This window comes from Oncorhynchus nerka, linkage group LG9b, assembly GCF_034236695.1.
Source record: "Oncorhynchus nerka isolate Pitt River linkage group LG9b, Oner_Uvic_2.0, whole genome shotgun sequence".
Taxonomy (NCBI): Eukaryota; Metazoa; Chordata; class Actinopteri; order Salmoniformes; family Salmonidae; genus Oncorhynchus; species Oncorhynchus nerka.
In genome coordinates, this window is record NC_088424.1 from 7,167,055 (window position 1) to 7,184,434 (window position 17,380).

General features: G+C 44.3%; 1 protein-coding gene across 1 annotated transcript in view; it reads left to right on the top strand.

Annotated features, from left to right (window-relative positions):
• The window catches only part of asap1a (ArfGAP with SH3 domain, ankyrin repeat and PH domain 1a), a 206,090-nt gene that overhangs the window by 140,618 nt on the left and 48,092 nt on the right, over positions 1 to 17,380 (top strand). The window contains exons 13-14 of the mRNA XM_029642272.2: positions 147 to 195; positions 828 to 994. Of these exons, the coding sequence (XP_029498132.1) occupies positions 147 to 195; positions 828 to 994 (216 nt within the window). The remainder of the gene's footprint in view (positions 1 to 146; positions 196 to 827; positions 995 to 17,380) is intronic.

The window sequence follows — 17,380 nt, forward strand, 5'->3', positions numbered from 1 at the left end:
TTCACCGAACCCAGGCTCCGAGACAGTGAGGGAGAAGCCCTTTGTCTTTTTGTGTGTGTAAAAATAGGGCTCCCACAGTGTTTTTACTTCTAGTCATTCTAATACTAGCTATGTACTAAGGTATGTCTGTCATTTCTCTTTTACAGATAATCGCACATATCATTTCCAGGCTGAAGATGAACAGGAGTTTGTGATGTAAGATAATCTACTATATGGTGTGTGTGCATGTGCACACCTGAATGTCAGTGCTCAGTATGAAGGAGACTCTGAACATGGTGTTTAGTGCATTTGGGGACTGTAAAATATGGTGGGGGATCTGTTTTGCTTCCCACTGGTCCTTGGGTCCTTGTTAAGGTCAACGGCATCATGAACCTTACCCAGTACCAGGACATTTTAGTTAAAAACCTGGTTGCCTCTGTCAAGAGGCTGAAACTTGGCCACAAATGGATCTTCAGAAAGACAATAACCCCAAGCACACATCAACATTATTAATTGACCACAAAAAAGAAATAAGGAATGGTCTAAGAACCCTCCCAATGTATTATCCAATCTCATAAAACGTTTTTTTTTTTTTTATCTCGGTGCCATTATCCTCATAAGGTGAAGTATTGAAAACAGGGGAGTCAATAATTTTGTCCCCTCTCTTTGAGGAAAAAAAAAGTATTACTTTTTAAACAAAATCTCTTTCTCTGAGAAATTGTATTAGTATAGAATAATGTCCCCATTTTTTTTAGCATACAATATAGCTCAGTATTTGAATGATTTATTTTATGAAGTCCTTTTTGCTCAAGGGTGTCACTGTATACAGTATATATATGTGTGTGCAGCTGGATATCGGTGCTGACCAACAGTAAAGAGGAGGCACTGAACAAGGCGTTCCACGGGGAGCAGAGTACAGGAGGAGAGGACACCCTGGAGGACCTGACCAAAGCCATCATAGAAGACGTGCTACAGATACCTGGCAACGAAATCTGCTGTGACTGTGGTGCAGCTGGTGAGTGAGAGTGTGTGTGTCTGTTTGCGCCCTCATGTGGTTTGTGATCTCTCATCACCCCAAACATATAGTAATAACAATAATAATAGATTTATTTTATATAGCGCTTTTCATTACAAAGACAATCTCAAATACACTTTTAAAACGAACAAAACAAATGTAGATCTGGCAGGTCTTGGGCGATGATCTTCCACTCCACAGCTTCAGATGGTAAGGTGTTGTTCAGCCAGGCAGTTCAGAAAGGCTGAGCACTAGTTTAAGCGGAAGGAGCTTCAATGGCGCAGAGTCAGTCAGTTACTTAGACTGGTCCGGAGATCTTCATCAGGCACCTCGTACGTTGTCGCTGCTTCCTCTGTAGGTAGGCTGGATGGTCCACTACTGAAGCGTAGCACTCATCTGGGTGACGCTTTGGCAGCTATAAGCGCCAGAAAGACCAACAAACCTCGGCAGTAGTTAGGAATGTGGTGGAAATTATAACCAAAAGGAAGAGAGAGACTGTGGATTCTTCAAACAACAACTTTATTTTAAGATTTGCAAAAATGGAGTAGTTAACAATCCACTCAACAGTGCAGAGTTAAAAGCCCAATGAACGGTTGGCTCTCAGCTTTTATAGAAAGTACAACTTGTCTTCGTGGCAGTTTAGCAGATGGGTGGAAACAGCGACGGTTTGTCTATGCAGATTAAGATCGCATGAGAGCTCAACTGTTATAACTGTGTTTTGTCACAGTTCACACTATAATGTGCTCCTTCCTGCAAGTTTCCATACAGCTGACTTCCTGCAGATAGTAAAACCACGGGATGTCTCACATGCTGCAGTCGCACCCAAAAGGATCTTATGAGTTATGAATAACTCTCAAAAAGACAAGTTTGTATCAGGTTAGAATAGTTCATTAAGTTACCCTCACCCTGGGGTATGAATGTACAGCAATGGTCACCTATCATTTGGCCTCCTCTGCAGGAGATGTGATGCTACTACTACAAAGAACTTGCCTTCCGGTGATGTGGCGGCCTGTTACAAATATATTTGAATTTAAATAATAATACAAATAAATAAAAGAACTAACAAAAGAACTAAGATATTGCAGCTTCCTTAACACCAAATAATGACTGAACCCATCCAAACGGATTCCAATCGTTGTCTGGTTGGTGTTCATTTGCATTGGTCACCTATCATTTGGCCCCCTCTGCAGGAGATGTTATGCTACTACTACAAAGAACTTCCCTTCCGGTGATGTGGCCTCCCGTGTACAGGGATCTGTGGCTATTCTTTCATGTGTTGTACCTTTTTTATTTGTCACTGAAATTCGACAATAGTGTCTGAAATGACAACACTATATCTGCTAGAATCTGCAACTAACACCCTTATGCAAACATTGTCTCAAACACATGGCCCCGTATGTTCTTAGCCTTCTGCTACAAATACGTTTGCACATAATCATTCCATCTAACCCATAACACGTTAGTCACTGCTGCTAGTCCACTTATATAGTTATAAACATACTAAAACATGCTCAAGTCAAATTGTGCTATATATCATCCAGAAAGCCATATGTATTGATACGCCTTAAAATGAGAATTCTGTTAACATGGTAAAGCTTTTTCAACCCAAATTTAGAATGACAGTCCTTAGTTCTTCACGTTGAGTCTATCACTCAAATTGAAGACCTTCAACACGGTTAGAATGTACATCTACAAACAGGGGACCGTATATAGACAGTTTTTACTACTCATATTACCAGTATTAACTTTTGTCATGACAGCCCTTGTTCATCCCTGTTTTACAATGTAACGAGTGACATGTGAATAACAGATCGGTATCTCAATGCATTTTAATCTAAATTACAATAAGCTTCCCAGTGTGTAAACCTCCAAAATCAATCCTAAATAAATGTACAGACACAGTTGACCACCCCCCTCCTTCCCTGCAGTCGTCTTCCAGCGTCTATTCATATTCTGCTTTAGATAGTGTTTCAGTTCTTCCTCCCAATGGCACATGTTCAAAGTGGATGACCCTAGATAATGTCTCTCACCTGAGCCGACACTGTCCTATACAGTTCATTATGTCCTGTCCATTTTCCCACCAGTGCACCAGCCAGATGAGAGAAGTTTGGACGGGATCTCTCTCCCTGCTCACTCCAAGTGGACTCATGACTCATGAGTGATAAGGCAGTTGATAGCTTCGACTGGATGCTGTGTACAGGTTGCTGGCTCGGTCACACGGTAGAAGTGGTGAAGGACAAGGTCATAGTGAACGCATTTGACGCCCTTTCTTCAGCCGGTTAAGGGGGGTGAAGATCACACTGTTCTCATCGCTTTATTCCTTATATCCATCAAGATACCGTCTGTAGTCACTGTCGCCATAACGTTGAGAGAGGACATACCAAAACAACAGTTTAAGACATTTCTGGTTCTGTAAATCCAGACCAACTATTCACTGTATGACAAAATATTACATTCCCAATTGTGTTAGCTAGCGAGCCAGCCAACTAACATTCGCTAGTGTCACTCCCTGGCCATAGTGAGCCTTTTTATTCTCTATTGTGGTTAGGTCGGGGTGTGACTAGGGTGGGTAATCTAGGTTGTTGATTTCTATGTTGGCCTGGTAGTGTTTCCAATCAGAGGCAGCTGCTTATCGGCTTGACAATCTGGACCCTCTGAAACTATCCGCCGCCATTGTCGCAACCCCTATTACCAGCCTGTTCAACCTCTCATTCATATCGTCTGAGATCCCCAAGGATTGGAAAGCTGCCGCAGTCATCCCCCTCTTCAAAGGGGGAGACAACCTGGACCCAAACTGTTACAGACCTATATCCATCCTGCCCTGCCTATCTATGGTCTTCGAAAGCCAAGTCAACAAACAGGTCACTGACCATCTCGAATCCCACCGTACCTTCTCCGCTGTGCAATCTGGTTTCCGAGCCGGTCACGGGTGGACCTCAGCCACGCTCAAGGTACTAAACGATATCATAACCACCATTGATAAAGGACAGTACTGTGCAGCCGTCTTCATCGACCTTGCCAAGGCTTTCGACTCTGTCAATCAATCATATTCTTATCGGCAGACTCAGTAGCCTCGGTTTTTCTGATGACTGCCTTGCCTGGTTCACCAACTACTTCGCAGACAGAGGTCAGTATGTCAAATCGGAGGGCATGTTGTACGGTCCTCTGGTAGTCTCTATGGGGGTGCCACAGGGTTCAAGTCTCGGGCCGACTCTTTTCTCTGTATATATCAATGATGTTGCTCTTGCTGCGGGCGATTCCCTGATCCACCTCTACGCAGACGACACCATTCTGTATACTTCCGGCCCGTCCTTGGACACTGTGCTATCTAACCTCCAAATGAGCTTCAATGCCATACAACACTCCTTCCGTGGCCTCCAACTGCTCTTAAACGCTAGTAAAAACAAATGCATGCTTTTCAACCGTTCGCTGCCTGCACCCGCACGCCCGACTAGCATCACCACCCTGGATGGTTCTGACTTAGAATATGTGGACATCTATAAGTACCTAGGTGTCTGGCTAGACTGTAAACTCTCCTTACAGACTCATATCAAACATCTCCAATCTAAAATCAAATCTAGAGTCGGCTTTCTATTCCGCAACAAAGCCTCCTTCACTCACGCCGCCAAACTTACCCTAGTAAAACTGACTATCCTACCGATCCTCGATGGTATGTCATCTACAAAATAGCTTCCAACACTCTACTCAGCAAACTGGATGCAGTTTATCACAGTGCCATCCGTTTTGTTACTAAAGCACCTTATACAACCCACCACTGCGACCTGTATGCTTTAGTCGGCTGGCCCTCACTACATATTCGTCGCCAGACCCACTGGCTCCAGGTCATCTACAAGTCCATGCTAGGTAAAGCTCCGCCTTATCTCAGTTCACTGGTCACGATGGCAACACCCACCCGTAGCACGCGCTCCAGCAGGTATATCTCACTGATCATCCCTAAAGCCAACACCTCATTTGGCCGCCTTTCGTTCCAGTTCTCTGATGCCTGTGACTGGAACGAATTGCAAAAATCGCTGAAGTTAGAATAGAACTTCCTCACCCAACAACCCGGTCGCATTCCGCTTCGCTCCACAGGTAGTATCACATTTTCATTTCATTTCATTACAGTACAACGGTTTGATTAGTTTGATCGTAGCTAGCTACATAGCTAGCTACATAGCCGTCTTTGTATCAAAGATAATTGTGTAGTCTAGAGCGATTTTCTAGGTTAGCTAGCCAGCTATTGTCGTTCTTTTAACGCAACGTAACGTAATCAACACTGCTAGCTAGCCAGCTAGCCCCCGAATAGCAGCACTGTAGAAACTATCACACTCAACGGAACGACTTGATTAGTGTAGTGTCAACAACGCAGCCACTGCCAGCTAGCCTACAAAGTCAACAACGCAGCCACTGCCAGCTAGCCTACTTCAGCAGTACTGTATCATTTTAGTCAATAAGATTCTTGCTACGTAAGCTTAACTTTCTGAACATTCGAGACGTGTAGTCCACTTGTCATTCCAATCTCCTTTGCATTAGCGTAGCCTCTTCTGTAGCCTGTCAACTATGTGTCTGTCTATCCCTGTTCTCTCCTCTCTGCACAGACCATACAAACGCTCCACACCGCGTGGCCGCGGCCACCCTAATCTGGTGGTCCCAGCGCGCACGACCCACGTGGAGTTCCAGGTCTCCGGTAGCCTCTGGAACTGCCGATCTGCGGCCAACAAGGCAGAGTTCATCTCAGCCTATGCCTCCCTCCAGTCCCTCGACTTCTTGGCACTGACGGAAACATGGACCACCACAGATAACACTGCTACTCCTACTGCTCTCTCTTCGTCCGCCCACGTGTTCTCGCACACCCCGAGAGCTTCTGGTCAGCGGGGTGGTGGCACCGGGATCCTCATCTCTCCCAAGTGGTCATTCCCTCTTTCTCCCCTTACCCATCTGTCTATCGCCTCCTTTGAATTCCATGCTGCCCCTACTCGGATGGTATCGCGCCGTCCCAACCTTCGCTCTCTCTCGCCCGCTACTCTCTCCTCTTCCATCCTATCATCTCTTCCCTCTGCTCAAACCTTCTCCAACCTATCTCCTGATTCTACCTCCTCAACCCTCCTCTCCTCCCTTTCTGCATCCTTTGACTCTCTATGTCCCCTATCCTCCAGGCAGGCTCGGTCCTCCCCTCCCGCTCCGTGGCTCGACGACTCATTGCGAGCTCACAGAACAGGGCTCCGGGCAGCCGAGCGGAAATGGAGGAAAACTCGCCTCCCTGCGGACCTGGCATCCTTTCACTCCCTCCTCTCTACATTTTCCTCTTCTGTCTCTGCTGCTAAAGCCACTTTCTACCACTCTAAATTCCAAGCATCTGCCTCTAACCCTAGGAAGCTCTTTGCCACCTTCTCCTCCCTCCTGAATCCTCCCCCTCCTCCCTCTCTGCAGATGACTTCGTCAACCATTTTGAAAAGAAGGTCGACGACATCCGATCCTCGTTTGCTAAGTCAGACGACACCGCTGGTTCTGCTCACACTGCCCTACCCTGTGCTCTGACCTCTTTCTCCCCTCTCTCTCCAGATGAAATCTCGCGTCTTGTGACGGCCGGCCGCCCAACAACCTGCCCGCTTGACCCTATCCCCTCCTCTCTTCTCCAGACCATTTCCGGAGACCTTCTCCCTTACCTCACCTCGCTCATCAACTCATCCCTGACCGCTGGCTACGTCCCTTCCGTCTTCAAGAGAGCGAGAGTTGCACCCCTTCTGAAAAAACCTACACTCGATCCCTCCGATGTCAACAACTACAGACCAGTATCCCTTCTTTCTTTTCTCTCCAAAACTCTTGAACGTGCCGTCCTTGGCCAGCTCTCCCGCTATCTCTCTCAGAATGACCTTCTTGATCCAAATCAGTCAGGTTTCAAGACTAGTCATTCAACTGAGACTGCTCTTCTCTGTATCACGGAGGCGCTCCGCACTGCTAAAGCTAACTCTCTCTCCTCTGCTCTCATCCTTCTAGACCTATCGGCTGCCTTCGATACTGTGAACCATCAGATCCTCCTCTCCACCCTCTCCGAGTTGGGCATCTCCGGCGCGGCCCACGCTTGGATTGCGTCCTACCTGACAGGTCGCTCCTACCAGGTGGCGTGGCGAGAATCTGTCTCCTCACCACGCGCTCTCACCACTGGCGTCCCCCAGGGCTCTGTTCTAGGCCCTCTCCTATTCTCGCTATACACCAAGTCACTTGGCTCTGTCATAACCTCGCATGGTCTCTCCTATCATTGCTATGCAGACGACACACAATTAATCTTCTCCTTTCCCCCTTCTGATGACCAGGTGGCGAATCGCATCTCTGCATGTCTGGCAGACATATCAGTGTGGATGACGGATCACCACCTCAAGCTGAACCTCGGCAAAACGGAGCTGCTCTTCCTCCCGGGGAAGGACTGCCCGTTCCATGATCTCGCCATCACGGTTGACAACTCCATTGTGTCCTCCTCCCAGAGCGCTAAGAACCTTGGCGTGATCCTGGACAACACCCTGTCGTTCTCAACTAACATCAAGGCGGTGGCCCGTTCCTGTAGGTTCATGCTCTACAACATCCGCAGAGTACGACCCTGCCTCACACAGGAAGCGGCGCAGGTCCTAATCCAGGCACTTGTCATCTCCCCGTCTGGATTACTGCAACTCGCTGTTGGCTGGGCTCCCTGCCTGTGCCATTAAACCCTACAACTCATCCAGAACGCCGCAGCCCGTCTGGTGTTCAACCTTCCCAAGTTCTCTCACGTCACCCCGCTCCTCCGCTCTCTCCACTGGCTTCCAGTTGAAGCTCGCATCCGCTACAAGACCATGGTGCTTGCCTACGGAGCTGTGAGGGGAACGGCACCTCAGTACCTCCAGGCTCTGATCAGGCCCTACACCCAAACAAGGGCACTGCGTTCATCCACCTCTGGCCTGCTCGCCTCCCTACCACTGAGGAAGTACAGTTCCCGCTCAGCCCAGTCAAAACTGTTCGCTGCTCTGGCCCCCCAATGGTGGAACAAACTCCCTCACGACGCCAGGACAGCGGAGTCAATCACCACCTTCCGGAGACACCTGAAACCCCACCTCTTTAAGGAATACCTAGGATAGGATAAAGTAATCCTTCTCACCCCCCTTAAAAGATTTAGATGCACTATTGTAAAGTGGCTGTTCCACTAGATGTCATAAGGTGAACGCACCAATTTGTAAGTCGCTCTGGATAAGAGCGTCTGCTAAATGACTTAAATGTAATGTAAATGTGACTTTTATCTCCCTCACAAACTTCAAACATCTGCTATCTGAGCAGCTAACCGATCGCTGCAGCTGTACATAGTCTATCGGTAAATAGCCCACCCAATTTTACCTACCTCTTCCCCATACTGTTTATATTTATTTACTTTTCTGCTCTTTTGCACACCAGTATCTCTACCTGTACATGACCATCTGATCATTTATCACTCCAGTGTTAATCTGCAAAATTGTAATTATTCGCCTACCTCCTCATGCCTTTTGCACACAATGTATATACTTTTTTTTCTTTTTTTTCTACTGTGTTATTGACTTGTTAATTGTTTACTCCATGTGTAACTCTATGTTGTCTGTTCACACTGCTATGCTTTATCTTGGCCAGGTCGCAGTTGCAAATGAGAACTTGTTCTCAACTAGCCTACCTGGTTAAATAAAGGTGAAATAAAAATAAAAAATAAATATATTTAGGCAGCCATTTCTCCACTGTGTTTTGTGTGATCTTGTTTATGTGTTGTTGCCTGTAATTGACATCCCTTTTCGTTTGTTCTTTATTGTTTTGTGCGTTTCACTTCAATAAATATGTGGAACCCATAACACTCTGCTCTTTGGTTCAAATGTTCTTACAACGATCGTGACAGCTAGCTAGCTAACAGTACACTTTAAATTGAAATGAAAATGACTTTGTAAAAATGTGAAATGTGTCATATCTGAAAATTTAGCTAGCTAGACTATCTTACACATGAATATCATGAGTGGACTCTTCTCCCTGTCACGGATGCCATGGTTGACCTTAGTTTGAAGATGTAATCCAGAGACAGGTGTTTTCTTCAAATCAAATCAAATCAAATTTATTTATATAGCCCTTCGTACATCAGCTGATATCTCAAAGTGCTGTACAGAAACCCAGCCTAAAACCCCAAACAGCAAGCAATGCAGGTGTAGAAGCACGGTGGCTAGGAAAAACTCCCTAGAAAGGCCAAAACCTAGGAAGAAACCTAGAGAGGAACCAGGCTATGTGGGGTGGCCAGTCCTCTTCTGGCTGTGCTGGGTGGAGATTATAACAGAACATGGCCAAGATGTTCAAATGTTCATAAATGACCAGCATGGTCGAATAATAATAAGGCAGAACAGTTGAAACTGGAGCAGCAGCATGGCCAGGTGGACTGGGGACAGCAAGGAGTCATCATGTCAGGTAGTCCTGGGGCATGGTCCTAGGGCTCAGGTCAGTTGAAACTGGAATAGCAGTGTGGACTGGGGACAGCAAGGAGTCATCATGTCAGGTAGTCCTGGGGCATGGTCCTAGGGCTCAGGTCCTCCGAGAGAGAGAAAGAAAGAGAGAAGGAGAGAATTAGAGAATGCACACTTAGATTCACACAGGACACCGAATAGGACAGGAGAAGTACTCCAGATATAACAAACTGACCCCAGCCCCCCGATACATAAACTACTGCAGCATAAATACTGGAGGCTGAGACAGGAGGGGTCAGGAGACACTGTGGCCCCATCCGAGGACACCCCCGGACAGGGCCAAACAGGAAGGATATAACCCCACCCACTTTGCCAAAGCACAGCCCCCACACCACTAGAGGGATATCTTCAACCACCAACTTACCATCCTGAGACAAGGCTGAGTATAGCCCACAAAGATCTCCGCCACGGCACAACCCAAGGGGGGGGCGCCAACCCAGACAGGATGGCCACAACAGTGAATCAACCCACTCAGGTGACGCACCCCCTCCAGGGACGGCATGAAAGAGCCCCAGTAAGCCAGTGACTCAGCCCCTGTAATAGGGTTAGAGGCAGAGAATCCCAGTGGATAGAGGGGAACCGGCCAGGCAGAGACAGCAAGGGCGGTTCGTTGCTCCAGAGCCTTTCCGTTCACCTTCCAACTCCTGGGCCAGACTACACTCAATCATATGACCCACTGAAGAGATGAGTCTTCAGTAAAGACTTAAAGGTTGAGACCGAGTTTGCGTCTCTGACATGGGTAGGCAGACCGTTCCATAAAAATGGAGCTCTATAGGAGAAAGCCCTGCCTCCAGCTGTTTGCATAGAAATTGTAGGGACAATTAGGAGGCCTGCGTCTTGTGACCGTAGCGTACGTGTAGGTATGTACGTCAGGACCAAATCAGAGAGATAGGTAGGAGCAAGCCCATGTAATGCTTTGTAGGTTAGCAGTAAAACCTTGAAATCAGCCCTTGCTTTGAAAGGAAGCCAGTGTAGAGAGGCTAGCACTGGAGTAATATGATCAAATTTTTTGGTTCTAGTCAGGATTCTAGCAGCCGTATTTAGCACTAACTGAAGTTTATTTAGTGCTTTATCCGGGTAGCCGGAAAATAGAGCATTGCAGTAGTCTAACCTAGAAGTGACAAAAGCATGGATTAATTTTTCTGCATCATTTTTGGACAGAAAGTTTCTGATTTTTGCAATGTTACGTAGATGGAAAAAAGCTGTCCTCGAAATGGTCTTGATATGTTCTTCAAAAGAGAGATCAGGGTCCAGAGTAACGCCGAGGTCCTTCAGTTTTATTTGAGACGACTGTACAACCATTAAGATTAATTGTCAGATTCAACAGAAGATCTCTTTGTTTCTTGGGACCTAGAACAAGCATCTCTGTTTTGTCCGAGTTTAATAGTAGAAAGTTTGCAGCCATCCACTTCCTTATGTCTGAAACACATGCTTCTAGCGAGGGCAATTTTGGGGCTTCACCATGTTTCATTGAAATGTACAGCTGTGTGTCATCCGCATAGCAGTGAAAGTTTACATTATGTTTTCGAATAACATCCCCAAGAGGTAAAATATATAGTGAAAACAATAGTGGTCCTAAAACGTCATCGTTCATCTCCTTAGCTATCATACTCTAATTCCACTGATTTCAAACCTCGGTCCTCCAGAAAGTGGAGAGCAACACTTATGAAGTTTTACTATGCAATATATATTTTTTAAAGCTGCTTCAACAGGATTACCTACTGTTACGGATACAAGTATCCTGTGTGTGTATCTTGTGTGTGTGTTTCTTTTCTCTCCTTCTCCCCTCACAGGTGAAAATCATCACTACCCAATCAGTCAACAATCATCAATCAGAAGACACACCGCCTCCTGTTTCCTACCCAATCACCGTTCCTTTCCCTTTGTTTAAAAACCCTGTCAGTTGTTTGCTGTAGAGCTCGATCTCTCTGTAAATGCCATGTCTGTAGGTCTCTCTGTTTCACTCTCTCTTTGTGTATTGACCTCTCTTTTGTTTGAGCACCTCCATAGCACTTTGTCATCACCTGTGAGTATTATTTTTGGGTATGGTGTTTGTTTGCTGGTGGGAAAAGGGGGAACCAAGACAAGTCGCCCATGGGCATACACTACCTGTAGGTAAACTTTGTTAAATACACTAGTTAGAACTGGGTGGACCACCCACTGTATTTTTGGTTAGTTAGTTAGCTGTTGTTAAAGTAGGCTAGTCTAGCTTAGGGGTGTTTGTGAATACTTATTGTTTCTTTCCTTGGGTCTAGCTCAGCCCCTTTACCTGCTCCCCCCATTACCGTGTGTTTATTAATAAACCCTGAGTTTGACGGTAGATTTCAGTTGTCGTAGTTATTTCGTTCTCACTTTTACTTTGTCACTATTAGAATTTGTATGAGTTATGTTACGGGTATCATTACCATCCCCCCTAGACTGTCGGGCCAAAAGGGATTCGTAACACCTACACATACAGACCAGCTCAAATAGACAGAAGCGTGCTACATGGCAGACCAATCTGAACTCATCTCTCGGCATGTCCAGCTCATTATCTTAGCCAATCATGGCTAGCAAGAAGGTTGTTGACTTTTTCTGTGGCTAAACCAACTAAGCTCGTAATTTAACAATTGTATTCATATTTACAGATGGTATACAAGTTTGTTATTAAGGCACATGAAAGTTCACATGTTCCAGAAGGCATTTCTGCCCCAAAATACATTTTAATAAATAAAAAAAGTTTACATTCAAATGGCTCTCGTGTGAAGTAGTGACCAGCGACATACGCCTAGTTTCCTGAAACGGGTCACATTTAAACAACTGTATTAGCATGAGAAGCAAAAACTTATTTTACTTACTGATCTAAAAGTGGATATTTTCCTTCCAAATGTTTATTCCGCGCTAGAATCAAAATTGTGCTCACTCAGAGTCCTCATCCACTCGTTCTGTGTCACTCTCCCGATAAATTTCTGCAATAATCTCATCCAAATTCATATACTTGGACTTCTATTTAGCTTTTCCACTCTTAGTAGCCATGTTTCACTTTTTCAGTTTTAAGAAAAGTTTGTAGAAGAGAACGAACTGCTGTGTAGCGTAAAGTACCATGCGTTGTTTGCTTTCATTCTTAGAATGAATACTGTTGCGCACAGCTCTAGCATGATGGCTGAATGCTGGAAAGTCTAGCTCATTTGCTATCTAGCTAGCTATATTTCAAAACAATAGATGTTCATTGGACCAAGTGAACACCGCTCGTCTCATTGGTGCATAATGATGGCTGACCTTGCTGGGCTAATTGACGTGTTGTGTAGCCAATACGTAATGTAAAATGATGAAACACGTTTGGTTGAGTGTCTGAGGATTGCACAGAAACTGAACTTGACTAGGTTAAGCAAAGTTTTGCCAATTAGATTTCATAAATTGTTTTGTTGAAAGAGTCGGAATCCATGCAAAACTCTGTATTCAACATGGATCGTGTTACGATATAAACATTTATTTTATCAAACAAAATTATGCTGCATTTTATCTCTGGGACCCTCAGGATGACAAAATAGAGCAAGATTACTGAATGTAAGTGAAGTATTTACCAACAGAAGTGAATGTATCAAACTAGTTGCCTTGATAAAAGTGTTTTGTTGTTGTGCACTATCCTCAAACTTCTGGCTTGTTATTTCTTCACTGTAATAGCTACTGTAAATTGGACTTTGCAGATTAACAATCATTTTAGCTTCCTGGCGATATAAAACATGTCTATGTCCCGGAATGTTGTCTGTTATTTGCAACGCCATTCTAGTCACATATTGAGCAACAATTGTCCCAATTTCAAGACATTGATCATGTAGAGGTTATTAATATAAAGGGAAGGATGCCTAGTCAGTTGCACAACTGAATGCATTTAAAAGAAATGTGTCTTCCACATTTAACCTATAGCGTCCCACCTCGTCAACAGCCAGTGAAACTGCAGGGCGCCAAATTAAAAACAACAGAAATCCCATAATTAAAATTCCTCTAACATACAAGTATTTCACACAATTTTAGAGATACACTTGTTGTAAATCCAGCCACAGTGTCCGATTTCAAAAAGGCTTTACGACGAAAGCACACCAAACGATTATGTTAGGTCAGAGCCAAGTCACAGAAAAACACAGCCATTTTTCCAGCCAAAGAGAGGAGTCACAAAAAGCAGAAATAGAGATAAAATGAATCACTAACCTTTGATCTTCATCAGATGACACTCATAGGACTTCATGTTACACAATACATGTATGTTTTGTTCGGTGAAGTTCATATTTATATCCGAAAAGAGTTTACATTGGCGTGTTACCTTCAGTAGTTTCAAAACATCCGGTGATTTTGCAGAGAGCCACATTAATTTACAAAAAAACTCATAATAAACATTGCTAAAAGATACAACTGTTACGCATAGAATTTTAGATCCATTTCTCCTCAATGCAGTCGCTGTGTCAGATTTCAAAAAAGCTTTACGGATAAAGCAAACCATGCAATAATCTGAGTACAGCGTTCAGACAACAAATCAAGCCAAACAGATATCTGCCATGTTGGCAGTCAGAAATAGCATTATAAATATTCATTTACCTTTAATGATCTTCATCAGAATGCACTCCCAGGAATCCCAGTTCCACAATAATGTTTGTTTTGTTCGATAAAGTCCATAATTTATGTCCAAATATCTCCTTTTTGTTTGCGTGTTTAGCCCAGTATTCCAAATTCATGACGCACGATCACTAGGAGCAGACGAAAAGTCAAAGTTCCATCACAGTCCGTACAAACATGTTAAACGATGTATATAATCAAGCCTTAGGATGTTTTCAACATAAATCTTCATTAATGTTCCAACCGGAGAATTCCTTTGTCTTCAGAATTGCAATGAAACGCAAGCTAACTATCACGTGAACGAGCGTGGCCAGCTCGTGGCTCTCTGGCAGACCTCTGACTCATTCCCCTCTCATTCGCCCCCACCTCACAGTAGAAGCATCAAACAAGGTTCTAAAGACTGTTGATATCTAGTGGAAGCTTTAGGAAGTGCAATATGACACCATAGTGATATATGACTGTGTATTCGATAGGCCAAAAGTTGAAAAACTACAAACCTCAGATTTCCCACTTCCTGGTTGGATTTTTTTCTCAGGTTTTTGCCTGCCATATGAGTTCTGTTATACTCACAGACATCATTCAAACAGGTTTAGAAACTTCAGAGTGTTATCTATCCACATCTACTAATTATATGCATATTCAGCTTTTATGGCTGAGTAGCAGGCAGTTTAATTTGGGCACGCTTTTCATCCAAAATTTCCAATGCTGTCCCCTACCCTAGAGAAGATAAGCCCTCTGAATCAGAGAGGTGCAGGGGGGCTGCCTTAATGTCATCGGCACTCAGGGAGCAGTTGTTGTTGTTGGGGGTTAACTGCCTTGCTCATGGGCACCTTGCTAGCTAGGGGATTCGAACCAGCGACCTTTCGGTTACTGGCCCAACGCTCTTAACCGCTAAAGTACCTTTTTACCCCTTAATAATCCAAATATGTTGGTAATCTGAAGTCTGAGACACTTTGGACCTCCTGTTATCCTCCTGTTCATCCCCCTCCTCTCCCCTGTAACTATTCCCCAGGTCGTTGCTGTAAATGAGAACGTGTTCTCAGTCAACTTACCTGGTCAAATAAAAAAACATACAAAATAAAATCCACTTCCTGTGTTAGAGGATTCTCCCACCTCACTAGTATAAGGGCAGATCCTATGCTCTGGCTACTTGTATTCTGTAAATACAGAAGTTATGCAGTTATACACTATTCCCCTCTCCCCCTCTCCTTCCTTCTCTCTCTCCTCTCCCCCTCTTTCACTCCATGTGTATCTGCCCCATTCCTTCTCTCTGCTCCCCCTCTCCTTCCTTCTCTCTCTCCTCTCCCCCTCTTTCACTCCATGTGTATCTGCCCCATTCCTTCTCTCTGCTCTCCTTCCTTCTCTCTCTCCTCTCCCCCTCTTTCACTCCATGTGTATCTGCCCCATTCCTTCTCTCTGCTCCCCCTCTCCTTCCTTCTCTCTCCTCTCTCCCCCTCTTTCACTCCATGTGTATCTGCCCCATTCCTTCTCTCTGCTCCCCTTCTCCTTCCTTCTCTCTCCTCTCCCCCTCTTTCACTCCATGTGTATCTGCCCAATTCCTTCTCTCTGCTCCCCTTCTCCTTCCTTCTCTCTCCTCTCCCCCTCTTTCACTCCATGTGTATCTGCCCCATTCATTCTCTCTGCTCCCCTTCTCTTTCCTTCTCTCTCCCTCTTTCGCCCTGTTCTTTCTCTCTTTTTCTTCTCCCTTTCACTTTGTTCTCACTAACAACCACCCAATATTTGCATGGCTTTTCAACTGCATTTATTTAAAGGGTGCTATCTGCTCCCCTTCTCTTTCCTTCTCTTTCCTTCTCTCTCCCTCTTTCGCCCCGTTCTTTCTCTCTTTTTCTTCTCCCTTTCTCTTTGTTCTCACTAACAACCACCCAATATTTGCATGGCTTTTCAACTGCATTTATTTAAAGGGTGCTATCTGCTCCCCTTCTCTTTCCTTCTCTTTCCTTCTCTCTCCCTCTTTCGGCCCGTTCTTTCTCTCTTTTTCTTCTCCCTTTCTCTTTGTTTGTTAATTTATTTAAAGGGTGCTATCTGCTTCCCGCATCTTTCGCATTGCAACGTTTTTTGAGTATTGACAAAACAATAGACGTAATGAATTCATTCTTCAATGCTGAACAATTTGGTTTGTTATTTATATCTAGTGTAATTGTGTCTTAAATCCCTACATAAACCTTTGATTGTTTTTGTGTTGTCAATTTACTTCAGTGGGTACATTTACATGCACACACTACAATTATTGTGAGTACTGAGATTAATATAATAGTTTGATAAAATGTTTACATGCTTTTCAAGAAGAACGATTTCCCTGATAATCAGGTAGCCTGATCTGAAATCAGGCTACCTGATGGAACTTTGATAAATGCAGAAAAGTCCCTAACCAAAATAAATGTTCCAAAACAGCGACTTGTTATTTTTGGGAAGCCAATTTGATTCTGAGTTTGGACATGTAAAGTTTGTTTTTAAACTATACTTCACTCGTGCGTAAGAGGGAGGCTTGCGTTGCTAGCACATGGCGCAGATCAAATACACTGCTGGAACTTAAGCTGTTTACATGTCCTAATAATTAGAAAGATTGCAAAATAATACAGGCATTTTAATCAACATATGCTTACTTTATGACCTTACACCGATTAAGATAAGCAGAGTAAGGTATTTGTATGACTAATGCCATACTCGGCCTACTGCAATAATCAGTTTAATATTGAATTATTAGTGTGCATGTAAACATAATCAATGTTTATTCAGTTTTTAAGAGCATTGACTCAGCTTGGTGTTAAGCCTAGAGCATCTTTGTATATAATGCAACTGCATGCATTGGCTTTGATGGATGACTGTTTAATTTTGATTTAATTTGAACCTTTATTTAACTAGGCAAGTCAGTTAAGAACAAATTCTTATTTACAATGACGGCCTACACCAGCCAAACCGGGTGCTCCACCCTATGGGACTCCCAATCATGGCTGGTTGTGATACAGCCTGGAATCGAACCAGGGTCTGTAGTGACACCTCTAGCACTGAGATGCAGTTCCTTAGACCACTACGCCACTTGGGAGCCCAACATTCAACATTGATTACCCTGGCCTCGGTACTGTTTGGCTCTAATGTCCCTTATAAGCAGCACCTGAGTCAATCAGACTGACAGACAGACAGACAGACAGTTGTCTGGATGTTTAAAGCGCCCTCAACCTCTGTTGTCTTATTGTTTAGGAATTTCCCATCCTCTTTTGTATTATTGATAAAGAGAGCGATAATGTTGAATGAGAGGGGTCCTAGAGCGAGGGGAGTGTAC